At 46.6% G+C, this 19,840-nt stretch overlaps 1 protein-coding gene across 1 annotated transcript in view; it reads right to left on the bottom strand.

Moving 5' to 3' along the window:
* Positions 1-706: 706 nt before the first annotated feature.
* PLPP3 (phospholipid phosphatase 3) overlaps positions 707-19,840 on the bottom strand; it is a 45,756-nt gene continuing 26,622 nt past the window's right edge. The window contains exons 3-6 of the mRNA XM_074906126.1: positions 16,476-16,759; positions 15,656-15,713; positions 7,502-7,678; positions 707-2,541 (exon numbers count right to left, since the gene is read on the bottom strand). Of these exons, the coding sequence (XP_074762227.1) occupies positions 2,416-2,541; positions 7,502-7,678; positions 15,656-15,713; positions 16,476-16,759 (645 nt within the window). The 3' untranslated portion in view covers positions 707-2,415. The remainder of the gene's footprint in view (positions 2,542-7,501; positions 7,679-15,655; positions 15,714-16,475; positions 16,760-19,840) is intronic.

Genomic DNA, 19,840 nt, shown 5'->3' with positions numbered 1-19,840 from the left:
TTCGCTTCCTGTCATGCATTCTTGCAAATTATTTCTGTGCCACGTTATCTTGCCGATGCGGTTCACCCAAGGAGTGGCCGAAACGCAGCTCTGACCACGTGTGACCACCGAGAAGTTCATTTTCTTCTGTAGGACGAGGAAAAAAATAATAGTAATTCTAAAAAAATCAGGGCTGCCTTGTAACTGTATGCTGTGCACATGTGCATATCGGAGCACGTGTTGTGGTTGGTTTTTTTTTTTTTTCTTCTTTTCCCCTTCCACCCACATCTTTGCAACCCAGTGAGCTGCGAGGTGCCTATTATTCATGGAAAAGGTGGTGCAGAGCATAGCTGTGAGCCCTCCTAGGCAGCGGCTGTCCAGGAGACTGAGTAGCCAGGTTGCAGTTCTTCAGACCCTGTTTGTTTCAATAATATTTATTTAAAGCTTATAATATTACTAAAGAAAAAGGGATTTGATCAAACACTGGACATAACCAAGAGCAGTTCAATGCAAACCCATGAGTGTCCTCATCACACCCTCCCCACCAGGAGCTGGTAGAACCTTCTCACACACCTATCAAAAGTGGCATCAGGTCCCTTTTCGTCCTTCGTGTATCCTAAAATGCCAAAGGGTCACACCCAATCATCCTCCTGGGCAAGGGTCCTGTTTCTCTGGCAGCTGAAGGTCAACCCAAAGGCAGAACACAACTTGCACGGGGATGTTTAGTTGTGTTATGAGCTTTTATTTAAAAAGCACATTTATACAGCAATAATTTCGCAGATACAAACTTCAATTTTGTATTCTACAAAAGTCTTTGAATATTCTTCTCTTTACAAAATGGAACATTACAAAAATACAGACAATTTAATATGTTTTTTTTATACAAATGTCTCTAATTGTAGTTATTTTCATTAAAATATTACTACCACAGAACTACAATATTTTAGTCGACTATAAAAAAATTAATTCAATGCTTTTTTAAGCAGCAAAATGTAAATAACACAGGTCAGGACACAGTTTATAGTCATAGTGGATATATCTAAAATTGTTTCAGAAATAATATTTTACATAGTTAATTTTTAAGGTTTTATACATTATTTATATAATATTTATATATAAAAAAATCATAGCTTGCTATAGTTGAAATGATAGGACGGATTCTGTAAGAAGGATGTGCAAATGGCCGTTCTGCATGCTTTGCGGGATCCCTTTGCAAACACGCTCTGTGAAAGGGTTGCAAACCAAGAACCTGTGGTTTCCGGGCAAAAAAACAAAAAAAAATTAAAAAGTCACACTCAATATAGGCACAACTAATTTACCACTGGTGTCACCGGGCAGAGGACAGGACCTGGTACCTGCCGTGGCACACACTGGGGTGCCCAAGGGAAGGAGGAGGAAGGGAGAGGGGGATGCACAAACTGACTGACACCCAGGCTGGGACGTGCCGCCCAGCAGCCCGTCCCGAAACTGCAGAATAAAAGTTTCCCCAGGACTCAGCCCCGAGGTTGTAGTGCGAACACATCTTCGGCAGAGCCGCCACTACCCACTTGCAAACCGCCAGCTACCGTGGGCACACAGGGAACCTGCTGTGATTTTGGTGGGGAGGCAGGAGAGGGGGGAAGAAGGGATGGCCGGGAAGCAGATGATGCTCTTTTCACGAAGGGCCATTTGTGGGTGTTGCACAGGCCTGGGCGCTCAGGCAGGGCAAACCCTCGCCAGGGAGCGGAGAGGAAGAAATGTGGCTTCTCTGCGCAGAGGATGGAGTTATTCAGCCTCACTGCACAGCTCAGGACTGCTCGTTAGAGGCATGTAGTGTGAACAGAGACCCGTCAGAGATCTTTGACTGGGCAAGCTTCTTCTAAACTAAGTCACAGTATGGAATAGAGGAGGCAAAAATAAACTAGTATCAAAAAGAGAAAAAAGCAACTCTTACAAACCAATCCCAGATCTTGACTCAGTGCTGTTTCTCGTATATAGTGCTATACAATTTATTTGTGAGTTGTTTGTTTTTTTGGGTTTTTTTTTCTCTTGCAGGCATTGGAAATCTTCATAGTAAAAAAAACTAAGATGGCCAGCTTTCCAAAAATCCCTTAGTGTTCATTAGGCTATGAACAATTTGGCGTTCACTACAACATGAACACTCAAACCAATTGCACATCCAGAACTCCGGCACCTCTCTTTGTTCGGCTTTTGTATTTTGTTTTTTTTCTTTCTCATTGTCGATTTTGACTTAGTAGACCACCACCCCTTTCCTCCAAATGTCGTAAGTTGAAAAGACCACAGAGTAAGACTTTACTGGTCGGGCAAGAAAGTCTCTCCCTACATTCTACTGTCTGATGAGATTTGAGAGCAGCAGGTAGTTGCTGTCAGCAGTCTTTTTTTGCAAAAAAAAAAAAATTAAAATAAAATACAACGCCCATCCGATTTCTCGAAGGTCTACACCATGTTGTGATGGTTATTCCGCTCAATGATGTCCACAGGTGAAAGGATCTCCTTCCGGATGGGTGGTGGAGGCAGGCAAGTCTTTGTCTTGGGCTTGAAGAGATCTGAGACATAAAACACCTGTAGAAGTAAGTGGAAAAGGCAAACTTAGCCACACTGTGTGATGCTTTGTTCAAAATTTGGTTTACAGAATATATAAATGTCTTTAAGCAGCAAAAGCAGCGCTTTTTGTGCTATTATTGAATGCCTGCCCATAACACTGATAGCTGTGAAAACCCAAGTGCCTGCTACCACCTTTCTGTACAATACGGAAAGAGGCTCAGTCCTCACAAAAAGCAGCGTAAAAACATCACAGAACAATTTAATTTCTCACTGTGTAACCACCGAGTGCAATACCCAAACTTCTGCTGAACGGGTTGAAAAGCCAGGAAACAGATACATGGCCCACACTCCAATAAAATAACAAAGGTCTCCAAAGGGCTGGCCTGACTCATGGTGAGTGGTTTTAGGGATGGAACAATTCATTCAGCCAGATATCAGGTAGGCAATTAAAAGCTTTCAAATCAAAGCTGTGTTATAAGTTATCATCAGTGAGTCAACGGTGAGCGATGCTCTCTCCTCATGCCCCACCAAGGCACCGGTACAGAGCCAGGGTCCGGTCCTGAAGCCAAAGCCTAAGGAGAGGAGGAGCTATTCCTGACTACTTCTTCCTAAATATCCCGTGATGTAACTCCTCTCCCGGATGTGAAAAAAACAGTACTTGGCAATTTCAGGAGGTAGCAACACAATAAGAAACAAAGTGCTGGGAGGAAACTTCCACATCCTCCCTTGGCAGCTGCTGCAGAAAGTTTATCAGTCCTCCAGGACCGGGGCACTTTCTCCGTTGCCAAACCTCAGACCCGTGCCAAAAGGGAAAAAGAGTCAGACAGCACAGATTCTCTGGACGGAGCAAAAAGTGGCAAGGACTCATCATTTTGTTATCTGGCACCAAAGCCCCAAACTTCAGTCCTGCTGCCAACGGCCTCTGCCAGCCCAAATTTGCCAGCTCATCTCAGACATTCTTCAGCACTGATAACTCGGACCAAGCTGTGGGTTTGCTAAGCTGAAACCCTGGGAGGAGCAGCACACGGAGTTAGCAGCACGTTTGAGTTTTCTCCCACAGTATTCGAATGCAACATTTAAGCAACAAGATAAGTCAGGGGAAAAAAAAACAAGTCCAAGGCGCTCAAAGGAATAATACTAGATTAGTATATCCAGGCTGGGTAACGCAGGGAGGGAGCAAAGATTTTTGCCACATTTTGTAGCTATCTAAATCCCTACACAGCAAGCCTAGTTGTCCCTAGAAATATCTTTTGCAAGTCCCTGTCAGCATGGGCAGTTAAGATGCTGACCTTAACAGCGAACCTTGATATAAGTGGCAATTTACTCCTACAATTATAACTGGGGATGCAGGAAGCTGAGCTGTTGTTGCTCAGCTTTTATTACTTCATGGAAAAGCAAGGAAGGAGCTGACATATAAACCAGCTCTTTTTTCAGTGTATGTGCCAGTGTGTGGCTGCCTAGTTGTGTAACAGAGCTGATAAAATTGTTTACAGGGCATCCAAGTGGCAGCATTTGTACCTTTGGTTAAATAACAGGATCCAGCTGATCCTGCCAAGGACTGCAAGCTGGAGTCTGGCCTCTTGCTGCAGCATCAGTGTAAAAGCATGTTGAACTGCTCTGGCAATGGTTTTCTTTTGGGTCATTAATAACTGCAAAACCTCCACTCAGCTGGCTCGGCGCATTTCTGATGCCATCTCATCTTGCCCAACTTGGAGAGCTGGATTCAATCAAAAAGATGTCCAATTTCTGCACCAATATAGCCACAACAAATCAATTTATGGGAGGAGATTGCTGAGGGTAAGAAGCATATGGCGATAAGTCTGGTCCTTATTGTGGACAGGAATGAGTTATGGTGGAGTGTCATCCTGGGTCTTTTAGCTTTTACTGTGCTGCTCGCTGCTTTATCAGGGTTTAATTCAGAGACTGGGTAAGAGGTTTCATTTCTCTTTAAGTTGTATTTCACTTTAACATGGCTGGAGGTTATATAAACACTTAGAGGAATCATGAAACGTGATCTTTGGGGGTTAAAACAGTGTGTTAAATCCTCCTAATGCTTGAACTGTTTAACACAAAAAAGGACTAATAAACGTGCAAAGTTTTTCACTTGGATTAGCTCCATTTCCTGTAGAAGGTGCTCTCCACCCATAAAGAAAACTTGACAGCAGAAGCCTGAGCGCATATTATACAAAGCAAGCCAATATCTTGTATTGCCACCGAACAGTTCCTATTCCTTTCCATTACATTGAAGAAATCTTTAATTACACACAGAGGTTAAAACAATTCATCTCAGCTGAGCAGCACCAGGAGCATGTCCTGCCGATGGCTCCCCTTTTCTCTCTCCATCAGATGAGACATAAAACTACACATATCAGGCTGCCTACAACGTGCATAAAAACTATTTCCATTTGAGAAATCCTCATCATATTTTACCCTGGATCCGAGTTCGGATGTTTCATCAGCTGGAAGTGCTTGACACTAATGTCTTCTGCTTGTTATTTCAGGCACTGAAGGACTAACGTGTCTGCTGCAGCACAACTTGGATTTAAGCTCTGGCAGCCCTTGGAGATGAAACTCACAATTGGTTTCTACTGAAAAATCACAGCCTTGTAACTATGGTATTTTAACAGTCCTTGACTATTATCAGAGTGGACTCTTGAAGGTTTTGCTGGAGGAAAGAATGTGTGGGAACATCCAGGGTACGTTGGAGGTGATGAGTCTCCAGGTCCCTCCCTCTACTTCAGACCATCCCATGCACAAGAGCTGGATCCCAGGTCCCAGCTGGTCAAGGACCCTCAGGACATACCAGTAATTGCTGTGATACACCAGTAATTTTAGCAAAAAACAATGCAAACTGCAGGGAGTCTTGGGGTGAATCTTCCTCTTGTCCCTTGCTGCATGTCCCAAAAGGAAAGTCTGCTGGCTCCTCCTAAACTCATGCCAGCAAAACCAGGTTCAGGAGAACAAGAACATATTGACAGTTCTTTGCAAGCTGATAGGACAAGGGTTGGGTTTAAACCCCACGCCGAGTCCTAAGCTGCTGCCTGAGATGTCCCCAGCCACCAAGCCATAACTGCAAAGGGTTTGGAGACAATTGCCCCCTCCATGAGCCAGCTGAGAAGAGGAGCGCAAGTTGCCCCAGGCTTGCAGGCAAACCTGAGCCTGCCTGTGAAACCCCAGGCAGCTGCTTCCTCTATCACTTTACCTCAACACAGGAAAACCAGCCCAGTGCTGCTGCAGCCGACCCTTCCCAGCAGTTTCCAGCTGCCAGAGGGCCGGGAGGGGACGGCCAGCCCTGCTGCTCATCCCGGCCAGGAAGCATCCGGACACCCGTCCGAGCATCCGGAGAGCTATTGTCCTTCTGAAACTGCTGCTGAGATCCAGAGATGGATCGCCTTATCCCTACTCCCCCTGTATATTGCTCTTATCCCACCTCTCAAACAGAAAGGCACACAGAGGGGTAAATACCCCCTGGCAACGTGCACTTGGTGTGTCAACAAAGTCAGGCACTTGGACTGAAACAAGCTGCTTCGCTGCTCCCTGCATAGCCCAGGGTCTTTTCTCCCCAGGGCTGCCAGCGCTGCCATCACGGTGCTACAGCTGACTGCTGGGATAGGAAAAGATTGCCAGGATTTGGAGAAGCACCCTGACAGTATTGGAATGAAGGACACAGGACCTGTAACAGTGTTGCTGTGAGCAGGCATTACAGCAGCAGCACTCATCTGTGCACACACACACTTCTCTAGTTTCCTCCTCTGAATATGACAGCCCTGCATGGGACATCGGCATCAGGCAATGGCAAAACCCTACAGCTACTGCTCAGAGAGTTAAGAATACTTCATAAAAACTTCCCGACAATGACACTGTTGTCTTGGCTTTAGAATATTATCAAAGAGCGGAAAGTACGTGAATAACCTATTTTATCTTCTTGCAAAATATAACATTAGCCAATTTAATTCCTTGCCTTCAGGGCTGCTTCACTTTCAGATCAGTTAAAAACCAAAACACACACCCAAGAAAGTGGCAAGCTGTTAAATATCTTGCTTTCAAGATTTTGTACAGACACAGGATCGACCAAAACCCCCAGCCCCTTTGTTTCTATGTGAGGCAGTCAGCCAGCCCCTGCCTACTTTAAATATCTGCATGTGTCACTTCGAGTTACAGGGCTGCGCAATCAGGTCACTCTTTGGAAAGCAAATTGCATGAGAACGAGCCCGGCAGCCAAAGACAAGCAGGCACAGCTTTTGTTTGGTGTTTTCTCACGAGCCCTCTCACTACATTAAAAACCCACCACCAAACGAGGCACCCTGCCTCCCCGCGCAGGGCAGACACCAGCTCCCGCTCCCAGGGGATGGGTTTTGGCTGGATTGTGCAGGGAAGAGCCATCAACCCAAGCACCCGAGACCCCCTGCTTGGGTCTTGGTGGAAAGCCGTGCAAGTGGGCGCTTGTTACCAAGAGCAGCTGGAGAAGTGAATGCTGCTGACTTAGAGAGAAATACTCTCCCTTGTCTGAACGCCTTTTCAGCATCCCAAGCTGACTGGGTGAAGGGGCCCTTTACTCAAGACCCTCCAGGAACTCAAGGCTGTTGGGGGAAAACCCCTAAATGTTGCCTTTTTTTCTGAATATGCAGTTTGAGAAGAGGAATTGCTTCATCCCTCTAGCACAGCAGCTGCATTTGCTCACGGGGAGGGGAAAGCACTGGGTGCACCCTCCTTTTTCAGGTGCCTGTCAGAGCACCCACCATCAAGGCAGTGGGGTGCTGCGCTCCACCTACAAGTGAAGTTTACACATGCTGTCACACAGGAATGACACCAGACCAAACCCCCAGAGCACGCTGCCTCCTTTCAAGTCCCTATCGGTTCTATCGGGGTGGGGGTTACAGAAGCTGGCAGCAGTGTGGGCTGGGGAGGTGCCTGCTATTCCCTCGGCACCCCCAGCCGCATCCCTGCTGCCATTCCTTGCGGAGGTTGCCATACTCACCACGCAGTAAGCCACCAGGGCCCCCTGTGCAAAGCCCGCCAGCACATCGGTGGGGTGATGCTTGTGGTCTGACACACGGGACAGGCCGGTGTAAAACGCCATCATGATGAGGGTGAACTGGAGGAGGGGACGGAGCAGGCGGGCTCCCTTCCACGTGAATCTGGCCTGCAGATAAAACTGCGGAGAAGAGGAAAACAAAAAGCTTGAGTTAATTTGAGGGCAGCAAAGGAGTAGCTGTGCCCAAAATGTGTATGCATGGCAGTATCCCTCTGTGGAGCTGGCCATGGGGCACCCACACTCCTATAACTCACGAAGTGGGGAGTTGTCAAAGAAGAATGATGCTCTTTGCAAATGTGTGTCCTCTATCATGCAGAGGGGAATGGAGATGGAGGGATTTTAACCCGTGAAGGGGATGTGGGCAGACATGTGTGGGTACAGCCTTCCTTGGTGAGCCAGAGTCAGGAGCTTTGGACACCCTGCATCTCAGCTCACACCATGGCCCCGCTTCAGTCTAAACACAACCTGCCATCAGGCTGAGTAAGGAAATTCCTCCCCACTGCTATTTAGTGCACAACAGAAGCAAGGTCTCAAATCTGGGGCATGCAGGACCCATGGCATCTCTCAGAGGAAAAACATGAATCAATCCAGCATGCCACATCTCCAGAGCCAGCCTTAAGAGACATAGCCACAACCGCTGACAACATGGAAGCAAAATACAATCCTCTGACATTGCCATCATGTTTCCCAGCCCTGGGGGCTGCAGCCGTCCCACCGCATGGCATGGGAAGTCACTCCTACCAAGCGAGGGTAAAGCAAAGTCCCGGCTCGACCCAAAAAGACGAAGCTGATGTGACGTCAAATGGACATTGTCCCCCCGTGACTATCTCGGGCCCGTTTCCGTTTCATCCGGCGGGCACAGGCGTTTCCTGTGGGAACCGGGAAGCCGGGCGGGAAGAGAGGACAGGAAAACGGTAACCCACTGCCCACAGATGAGCGGGGCCAGGCGCAGCGTGGGGAGGAAGGCTGCGAGAAGGGAGGGACACTGCAGAAACCTTGCAGCCTGGGGAGGAGAGAGGCACTCGATGGCTCAAGGAGTGTAAAAGTGCCTGGCAAATGCTGCTCGGCTGCTGCAGCTCGGACCTGCTGCTCACGGGCTCAGCCGCCGCAGGTAAGTTCTGCCTGTTCCTAAATGAAGCACTGGAAGTCAGACCCAGCGTGCTCTGCAACATCAGAGGGCTGGAAAGGGGTTTAATATCCATTTACGATTCCTTTTACACACCCAGAGCAGTTTACACTGCCTTGATATAAAAGGGAACGAAGCTCTCGCTGGGTTCCCTGAAACCACAAATAACTTAATGACACCATTTACCTATAAAAGCAGAATTAACTGGAAAGCTGATAAGGGGGAAGCATCGTTTTGACCAATTTAATGTTTGGCTGTTGCATAAACATTCTATTTACCCCTTTTTGGAAAGAATACACAGTGGGTTCTTTAGAGGAAATGAAATATCATGTGATTTCAATGGAGCAGATGCTCCAAATTACCCAAATTGTTAGCCAATTAACATGGAAGAGAGCAGTACCAAAACAGCTCAGCGCTGGCTAATGAACATTATAATTCTGAGGAATATGTCTGCAAACCAGCTCCAGTCTGGGAACAGAGCCACATCACCACAGCGCACGCTCCACACCATGAAAACGTGTGAACACGATGCTATGGGACAAGTTACAGCTCTCTAGATGCCCACAGCAAACCCACACTGACATACCCCTGAGAATGGACCACTGGGCTGGTTCTCGAGTTTGTGATGATAATTTCTATGCTCAGGAGAAAGATGAGTTGACAATCAATCAACGTATCAAAATTAAGAGTCATGTTCTGCTCAGAAAGATCTAAAAAAAAAAACAACAAACCCCAAACCAAAAACCTCCCGCCACCAGTGAGGAGGTGCTTTCCCTCCAGGTAAAATGCAGCCACCACTGAGCTGGAAAGCTGGAGCTGTATAATAGCATTCTGCACAGTCACTCGCAGTGATTTAACAGCAGGCACTTCATCCTGCAAGCAAATATCTATGCGGTACATTAGCAGGGACCTGCATTTTTAGTTTGCAATTCTTTGGCCGTCTGAATTTTCATTGCCATGGTATTTGTTCACCCAGTGATCTGCCACTGACAATAAACTATGCAGGCAGGATACTCCTGGGAAGTATTCAACGTGGTGATAGAGGGAGTTGGGGACCCTGAAGTCTTTAAATAAGATTCCTCAGTGTAGTGACAATGTCCCTTGAAAAAGCAGCATTTGTGGAGAATAGCATTTTTAAAGCACAGAAAAATATGCTTCTATCGTCATGGTTTGGGCTCTAGGTTTATTTTCATGTTCAAGAGTCTCAGCCTGGCCCAGCTGACAGTGCAAAACTTAGGTTCCCGTATGTTGCTGCAGAGCAAAAGTAGCTCCAAGTATTATAAATTATTACTCTTAGTTCTACCAGGATGTCTTGAAACCTAACATCTTACTTCAGTCTTGAGGCTCTGTCACATCAAACCCCTTAAAAAAATTTGCTGTTGGATAATCTGATATTTATCCCTTTTACACAGCCTTGACACCCCCTCAAATCATTCCATCCCACAAGCTTGGGCTAAATAGTTCATCTGTAGGCAAGGAAGCAAGTATAAATTAAAAATTAGGAATAAAAAGCTAACCCTGAGTTTGAACATGCAAAGCAGACACTTTTGGGGCTGAAGCAATTAACAGTTAAACATGTTTGTAAACTGACTCGCTCCTTCCAAAGCACAGCTCTGAACTGTGTGTCTAACCTACACACTTCAGCCCTGGAAAAGGTGTGCAAAGGCAGCGTGGCACCATAAGGGGTGTGCTGGGTGCCACCCAAGTCCCCAGCACCTAATTTATGCCCACACCTGTACATCTTGGAGGAGTAAAACCCACTAGGATAGATCCATCTCAGACACTATCACTATCAGTGGGAGGATCTTGATCGAGCTCCTTTTACTGCCACAATAAAAGTATTGGAAAAATTACCTTTTAGTTCCCCATTCATAAAGAAAAAAGTGGAAAAAAAAAAAAAAAGAGGATAACAGCACTTTTCAAACTCCACAGGCATGTTATGAGCATGCAGTACATCAAACACTGTGCTCAAAGGCCAGGGTGCTTAGGATCCTCCAAGTATTTCAGATGCGAGTCTTGGGGTGCTACAAACTTTGCCTCTGCCCTCAGTATGAAAGAAAAACCTAGTTGATAAGAGAAGGTCAAAAAGCAAAAGGAGGGCTTGAGGGCTGAAAGGATCAGATTTTCCCTAAACCAGGAATTAGTGCTATTACTAAGAAATGGGAATTTCCTGGTAATTTATCTGAAAACCTGCTTTTGAAGGGGCTTTTTTTGAAACCTGGGAGCAAATCTTAAGTGCTGCCTGCTAAGGACTGCCAGATTTGGATCAGAACATGGGACTGGAGGGAGTCCTTCCTGGGAAGGGATGGAGAAGCAAGACCACAACTTGGTCATTTCCACCACAGACCATCAAAGGGCAGCAAAAGTCAGGAGGAGCATCAGCAGGAGCAAGGGTGGATGGAATAAAATGGGATCACACAGAGCAAGAGTTATTTGGAGCTCCCATCCACTGTCTCCTGGCAGAGGCCAAGTTACCACAAAGCAGATGGCTTGAAGGACGTCATATTGCTCTTCTGCCAGGGGACTTCCACAGTGCTGGTGGGGTCAGCCCATCGCCACATGCAACCCCCAAGCAAACCCACTGAGGAGGAATTGGCAGGGTCACGAACTAAAAACATCACCTCCAGCCTCCCGGGGCTTTTCACCACCCAGAAATCCCGTCCTGTTCACACTCTTTCCACCACAGGGCTGAACTCCATCAACCACGTCCCTTAGTCACAGCTAAGGTTTCCTTCTGGGAAATGGCTGGTCTTGCTTCTGACTGTCTGACCTGAAGTTACCTCCATCTCCAGCCCCATCTGCAAGCAGAGAGGTACCCAAAGTGGTACAGGACCAAAACCCCTCAAACCCGAACTCACCCCGGTGTAACACACTGCCCTGGCTGGGCAAAGCCAGCTGGAGGAAGGACAACTGCAAAATTCAGTTTTTAGCACCAAGATGGCCAGGGGACAAGGACAGGAAACAGGCAAAGACTTCCCAGCATGAAAGGGATGCGTTGTTTGCCTCTTCCCTGCCTTTGCCGAGCATACAGCATCCTCCCACCCCATCACGAATATCCTATCAGCTCAGCAACGCAGTTCACACCTTGGCCCTGCCCTCCAATGTAATTCCAGTTTATTCGAATACTTAGGTCACCGCTGAACTTGACTTTAGGTCCACAGTACCACAGAATTTCCTTCACATGGGCACATCACTTGGCAGCACCAGGGCACTGGGACCTTCCTCCACCCTTCAGCAAGAAACTCCAGTGAAAAGCCTCATGTTCACCCCGTTACACAAACCAAGCAACATCTCTAGCTAATTTTCCATATTAATCAGTAGAACACACTAAAACCCACTCTGATCTGAAGTCTTCAGCCTCACCTACCAACTCACATTAAATTTGCAAGCTGCCCTGTTTTACTCTCATTTTACCCAGAATCAGCCAACTGAAGAATATTAATTTAGCTTTTCTGCATCCTCTGTGTGGTTAACTGTGATTTCAGGCAACTTTGTACTGAAAATAAAAAAATCAGCATTATGGTCTCATGTGCTCATGGGGAGTGGAAAGCATCCATTGCTCTCCTCAAAGACTCTCCTCATCCAGCAAAACAAAACCAAGAGGTGTGGGTCAGGTCCAGAGGACTGTGTGGAAGCTGTTACATACCTCCTCTTTCCTCAGCTTGCTATAAATACGTATTATGGGCTCACTCAGCCAAGGAGTAACAAAGCAAGGAAAATTAAGACAAAGAGGATTACCCAAGCGTAATTTCCCCTTTTAAATTTTTTATACAAAAGCCTGATGCTAATTGGGTATGCTTGGTGACAAGAAGGCTGTGAGAAACTTAGCCCTGAAGTCTCAGTGTTTAGAACTAAATCCCAGGAGATTTTACTGTGTTGCAAACACCTTTCCCTGGGACTTTTCCCCTAGAGCCCTCCAGGGCTTGGCATCTACTTGCATTTTCCTACCAGGAGCCCATGGCCAAACTGTTTCTCCTTGATGGATACCACAGGGCACTGCTGCTGTGCCAGGAGATGGGGAATCCATGGTCAGCCATCCACCAGCCACCAAATACCTGGGCAGAGCCCCACGGTGCAGACAAAGCCCCGTGGGATGCATGGGAATCCAGGTATCTTTTAATAGACCAGCTAAAGCTTTCTGGCACCCGTCTCCATCAATTGAGGCAAACTTGAAAATGTTATAATTCAGAATGGGTTCTAAGAGTGAAGCCAGGGAACGCCAGAAAAGATGGGAAGTGACTTATCCTCGAAGTATGAAGTATTGTTCAACAGGGAATGCACTCAGGATGCAGCTGATCAGCCAAACCTCTGCAGCACACACTCAGCCCCACAAATACCCACACTCTGCAAAGGCTCACCGCAAACTCCTGGTACCCAAAGCACCAGCACCAACCTCCCGTGGCACAACTCTCAATTCCCAGGAACCAGAGAACAATTGTTTTGTTTTGATTGAGATTATTCCCTGATTAAATCAATCAAACCCACCTCCTGCAGGTGCTGGCATGGTGGATGCCACATTTCCAACCAGGCTTTCAAAACCCCACTCGTTCATGGAGCTGGGCAAGACAACAGGTTTATTTTGCATTAAATAAAATTCCTCTGGATTGTTATAACATTTTTTTAAAAAATGTTTTTTTGGATACTATCAGCCTTTCCAACACAACAGATTTTCTGCCTCCCTTTTTCTTTTTCTGTGAGATTTTTCATTCAGGTTCTGGCTGTGGCCAGGGAGAGGGAGGGATGGAGAGCAGGGTGCTGCTAGACAAGTTAGACTCATAGAATGATTTAGGTTGGAAAAGACCTTTAAGATCATAGTTTCCTCACCTCTGATACACACTGTGTCACACTGTCTTGTCTCAAGTTGCCTTTTTCTCCCTTCAATTTATGACTGAACACTTGCTATAATTTTTCCTCTGACTTTTTAAGGCACAAGGCAACTGAACTGGTCAGACAGAGCCCGATACCAACCTTATTCCAGGTTTGGGACAAAGAAAAAAAAATTCTTAAGGAATTAGGTATCAAAACCACTCAATAGGGAGGGATAAATGGAGCAGCCTGGTGTCCTGAATCAGGGGGGAGAGGGGCAAAGGCTGCAGAGCACTGATAGCTCAAGTGCTCCCATATGAGGCCAGGGAAGGGCAGCAAAGAGAGATCAGAGCAGCTTTCCGCTCTGAAGCGTTATGCAGGAGCTAAATGCCACTTTCAAAGCCTGTTAAAAAGAAAGTCAGGCAGCAAGCATTGGTACAAGACAGTGCTGGAAAATGAGCCATGAAGGTTTTCCATGCATCCCATGGGAAAGCTGCAGGCACGCTGCAGTTTTGGGGTCTTCCGTGCACCCCCTGCCACCAGCACTCCCATTTGTTTCTTGCCTGCTCTGTAACTGCTGGGTTTTCAGAAAAAAGCACGGTAAAAGACTGGCAAAGCAACATGGTCTGCCTCGCACCTTGCAGAAGCAGGGTCAAGCCCCGGTGACTTTGGGCAGCCACCACCAAAGCGACCAGGGTGGAAACACAGGGAAGGGGCGAGCACTTGTCCAGCTGGGCACAGCTCCCTGTGTTTTTGCCCTACCCTGAAGGATGATGCAGGACATGATCCTGTGCAAAAGGTAAAGCATCAGGCTTGGCTTACAAAAAAGCCTGGGATCAACATCTCCTAAAAAAGCACCTGGAAGGACAACCCAAGTCTTGCTGAGTATTTGGAGAGAAAGCACTATCAACTTAATAGGGACTGGCAGTCGTCACTGTTTCCAGATGCCAGGCTTGAAAGCATCTCAGGGCTGACTTATCTGCCTGCCCACAGATCTCCACGGACATAAATAAATGCCAGTGTGAGTGATGGTTTCCAAACTCAGCTCAGAAGGTTTTGTGACGGCAGTGGAGGAGGGTTGAGTCTCCTGCAAAGCATTGCTGGGGCAGTTCTGCATTGTAACACAGCTGGGAGGAAACAGTGAAAATGTTTACTGAAGAAATTCAAAAGTTTTCCAAGAACAAAAAAAAAAGGGGGAAGACAAGGAAAGAATTTAATATGTCGTCACCAACAGCCTGGAAATATTAGTAACTGAATTACAGAAATTGCTCACAGGGAAGGGGGATCCAGGGCTGAGAAGGCAGGAGGGAAAAGTGGTCACTTTTCAGAAGGTAAAGGCGGAAGATCTGTTCATAAATAAAAAGCTCATGTTTAATGTTTTTATCAGTGTCATGCTGTTTCTTTGCTTGCTAGGCTGAGCTTATAGGAGATAGGAGGGGAGGCACAAATCTCAAAAGGAATCCAAAATCGTTTTCCTGATTCAAAAAAAAAAAAGAAAAAAGAACCAAAACACACAAATCACTATCCAGATCCTCCCAAAATGCTGCTTGTGGGTCCAGCCCCTCGGGGGGCATGGGCAGTGTGCCTCCTGCAGCCCCGGCAGGAAGCACCTTGGCAGCCGCCCTGGCCCCAGCCCCGGCACAGGAAGGGTAGAACCATTTCTCACTGACAAAGAAAAACAAGTCCCAGCCCTCTGCTCCGGATCCAGGCAGGCAGAGGCTGCTCCACCTGCTCAGTGAAGCACATTTGGGAACCAGCCTTCACCCCCCCCGCCCCAGACAGAGCCGCGTCGGCACATCTTTCCTCTCCATCAATGCAACATTTCGGCTTGCCCCAAACTCTCCCCAGGGGAAACCTCAACGTGGGGTGAACAGAATTGCACAGGTTGTCCACAGATTTAGCAGGATTCGGATTTAACTGCAGCCTTGGCTACATCCCAAAGCTGCATAGCTCAGCTATCACCCCAGGAGTCTCCATTCCAAATAACACCACAGGTACCGAGAGTGGATCTTTCCACCACTGGCTTGTTCAGGCTCCTTTTTTCAACCGACCCGCTATCTTCGACGCCCACTGTGCTGTTATTGCTACTGAATGTGGGTGAGCGACTCGGGAAAGGAGGCAGGGGATAAGTCAGTTCAGTCTCAAGCAAGGCTGAGGTTACTTACCACCAAATACAGCATGGTGTAGAGGGAGAAGGATGCGTGCCCAGAGAAGAAGGATTTCCTGCAAAACAAAGCAGGTGCTAAGAACCAGCCACTATGATCTCTAACCACTATTATAACTTTATGCGGAATACGGTGACTTGTCTGCTGCTACCAAGAAGGTGCCAAAGCAGAGGAACCCACAACCCCCAATCTTTTGGGTTATAAAACCCCCATTATCCGCCCTGCTTGCTCACGAGGCAGAAAGCAAACGGATGGGCAGGATGTTCGCATTGTTCGTCCCTTCCTGGTCTACTTGTGGGACAGCAGTTATTTCCAGGATAACCCGATAACTCATCGTCTTGCCTCAAATAACCAGGAAACCGTAAAGAAATAAGTGAGCAACTTCTCCAGTCACTTTATGGGAAACGCCCCTGGAAATGTGAAAATTGAGCATCTGATGGATTTGATAGAAAGCTTGAAGGGGAGGCGCTGCCAGCCCTGCCTGTGTGGAGCCTTCTTGGAGAAGAAACCCTCTGCTCCACTGCATGAGACAGCTTAAGCTGCTCACCATGAGCTCAGCTCTCACAGTGAATTCCCACATTGAGCAAGCACTTGGGGAAACAATAGTGTAGGAGTAAAGAGAAAGGAAAAGAAATATTACTCAGCCAAGTCCTGCAATTCCCGAGGGAAACTGCCCGTTGCTGGCAGATGGAGTTACTGCCTTTGCAGAGAAAGCAGCGTTTGAATCATCTATTGCTGGCAGAGAAACCCCAGGACGTATTTAGCGTGAGACACTGTTTTGGTGGCAGCAAACCATCACCTGGATGCCATGGGCTCTCACCTGGCTTCCTGGACCTTGCTGTCGCTTCCCCTGCAGGTGTAGTTTTGGATGTAAACTCCCTTAGCACAGTTGATGGTGGAGAAATCCAAATCGCAAACTTCCAGGAAATGCGGCCGCAAGCGCCCAACGGACACTTTGGCAATGTCTGTGAAGGACTGGCTGATGGCACAGCCGAAAACGAAGCAGCCCACCTGCTTATAAAGTGCTGCCACGTAGGGGTTCTGGATAAATGAGCGCGATTTCTCCTTCAGGTAATGGATGCGGTAGAGCTCTCCCGTTATAATCTGTGGGGGAAACGCAAGAGCAAGGTTAGAGAGCAGAAAAGATGCTGTGCAAAACCAGTGATTGCTGGCAAATGCAGGTTTGAGACAGCTCCGAGCATCTCGAACCAGGAATCTGTTTCCACTGTGAGGAAGGAGAGTCCATAGCTCAGCATCTCTCCATCCTCTTTCTCTTCCCTCTCAAGAAGAGATTGCAGAGCTCGAGATGTTGTTTATGGAAGAAATTCCATAAACAAGAAAAAAGCAAAAAGCAAGATTTTGGTTTAGCATATTGGTATATCTTTACAGAGGTAAAATAGTGTCCCAGATCTACACCAGCATAGTGGGAAAAAAAAAAAAAACAAAAAACAAAAAAACCCCATAAACCAGTTTAAGGATCAGTGTATATTTGGGAAGGAGAGGCCAGATCCACTCCCTCTTATCAAACTGATTTTGGAGGAAAACAAATGAACAACCTGCTTATCTTCATCTCTGAAAGCTATAAGCACAACAGGGGAAGATACAGAAAGCCCCAAATTTTTTAGGTTCTGGACCCAAATTTGCCACCACCAGACCTATTCCAAACTGCTCAAAGACTCTGTAAACATCAGCTATTTCTGGACATTTCAAGGGGTCTTGCCATTCTGTGGCAGCAAATGATGTTTTTCTTGTGTCATGGGTGCTGAAGTTTGACAATACAGGTATAAATCACCATCAGGGAGCAGAGGTCCCGGCTTCTCATAATCCTTACTCTTAAAAGGTGGGTTAATGAAAATCAGGCTGTGAAATGAAGTCCAAATGTCTCACCTCTCCCAAAGAGGCAAAGGCTTAAATTGTTCTCTGTCACGTTACACACCTAGCTTTTGAGCTCCAGATTTACAGCTTTAGGATTTTATTCATTATTTTAAATGTTTTTATACCCGAGTAATAAATCGAGGCCTTTTTTTTTTTTTTCTGGCTGCCCCCTTGTCCCTGCCCCTCTCTAGTCACAGGCACTGTGATATGTAAAAATAACTGTCAAGAAAAATGCCTTCATGTTAATCCCTTTCTGAAGCAGCCAGCAATATTCCTCCCGGCATGGCAGCCTGCCAGCAGCATGCAGGAGACAAGGCTCCCCTGCCTACCTTTTTTAAAAGCTTGGCACAACCTTTGGAAACTAATAAACTGGAAAAGTATGGCAATTAGACTAAGAGGAGATGAAGCTATATCATTGTTTGAACTCATTCATACCATGGCTCAAAAAAAATAAGGTTGACCTAAGGCAGCTGAAGCTGCAGCTAAACAGGCTTTATCAAAGAGAGATACAACTATAATAACAAAAAATAAAGGCCGAGCTAGAGTGCCCTGCTTCCATGCACAGAAATACTTTGGGTGGCTGCACAATCATTCAGGGTTTACATGTCACTGCTGAGCTTTACTCTTGCAAATCTGGTCATGACCAAGAGTTGTTTGGGGAGCCGAAGCTAACTGGCTCCAGCATCATTGTAATCCTCACAGACTCCAACGACCACGGTTTATCTCCATTTTGGACCACTTTCCAGCGTAAGCTGGCAGCCAGGACATCTACTGGCATGAGAACTGCAGAGGGAGGTTGGAGCATCTCCTGCTCCTCTAGCAGGAGGCTAATTCAGGTTGTCCAGGATGGACATAGAGGCTCCTGTAGAAGGACACGGCCACCACCTGCAGCCTCCCAAAAGCCTAAATTCACAAGAAAGGGAGCTATGAGGCTCAAAACTCAGAAAGGAGACAAGACGAATTAAGGATGACATCCAATACTGTCAGATGTGCCATTACTCCAAACTCACAAACAGATCCACATAAACCCAAGGCTCTTGACCTGGGAAAGGCATGTGACCATTTTAAATAGGGACCAACAAAAGTCTGGGGATTAATATTTTTCTCTCACCGTTGGTGGTCTGGGTAATTGCACATATGTAGCAGATTGTAAATTGGAGACTTCATTCCCTCGCTAACATGCTGCTGGGCAGCCATGAACCCTCCCTGCTTAGTTAAAGCCATGGCTCAACCTTAATGAGAAGCTAAAAATTGGGTAAACTTGGTTTTTTGGCAGTGCTGTCCCAGATAAAGCAGGATGGTGGAAACTAATGCAGCACAGATGTGCACAAACTGAAAGGACATCTTGAAAAGAAAACAAGTCTTAAAGATATTAAGCTCTTCTTACGCCCTGCACTTCTGGCAAGCCATCTGCATGGGACATATGCCATACCTATGTGATGGGCACAGCTCTCGGGGGACTGTCACACACATTTAAGATGGTCCCTAGAAAGAAGCCAATATCAAACTTTCCTGTCTGTGAAAGCCTTCTGCAGACTTTTGGTTGCCGTGCCCATTTTATCATTATCATAAGGTATCACCAGAAATCTAATTAGCCTGTAATTACTTTTAGAGCTTTTCTAATCATTTGTGTCTCTGGTGTAACGTTCTCTGTGTTTAATCACATTGAAGCGTATCACCTTCAACTGTAAAACAACCAGCTAATCCAGCTGCGTAACTTAGGTCATCTAGGAAATTAATTTTCTTTGGTATTTTTCATAGGCTTTCAAGACCTATCATGTGTGGGGACATGGGGCACCACAGCAGCAGCACCCCTATGAGGCTCAGGAAGAGAAAAATGTCACCTTCCCCTGGCCATTCCAGGGACCATCAACGTGCTTCTGTGACAATCAAATTAACCATCTTCCAGTGATAAGTGCAGTCAGGAGAGATGTGAGAGTGCACAGCCCAGGGCCACAAGCCTCTCCAGGGTCATCTGCACAGCAATTTGCCTGAAGTCAGTAAATATATAGGTATTAAAACCAAATGCATATCCTCTCACATCCTGATCGAAGCAAAGGTCTTCGCCTCTGCCGTTTACTTAATGAGCACTCTGGGTGTCCTCAAGCCATTTAAAACATGACCTGGACCTTTTACCCTGGGCTAGACTGCCCGTGACGCCACGTAAAGCGAGGGCGTGAAATTTTGGCTGCGCCATCCAAAACGCCAGCTCCCTGCAAGTCCCCAAAACCGCTGTCCTGCCTCTCGAAGGCAAACGCTGTGAGTGAAAGGAGCAGAGTCAGTGCTTTGTGGATTTGGAAGGCATTCCTA

This window comes from Athene noctua, chromosome 5 (assembly GCF_965140245.1).
Source record: "Athene noctua chromosome 5, bAthNoc1.hap1.1, whole genome shotgun sequence".
In the NCBI taxonomy this organism is placed as follows: domain Eukaryota; kingdom Metazoa; phylum Chordata; class Aves; order Strigiformes; family Strigidae; genus Athene; species Athene noctua.
The sequence above is the reverse complement of the archived record's forward strand: the minus strand, read 5'-3'. Positions and strand labels throughout refer to the sequence as shown.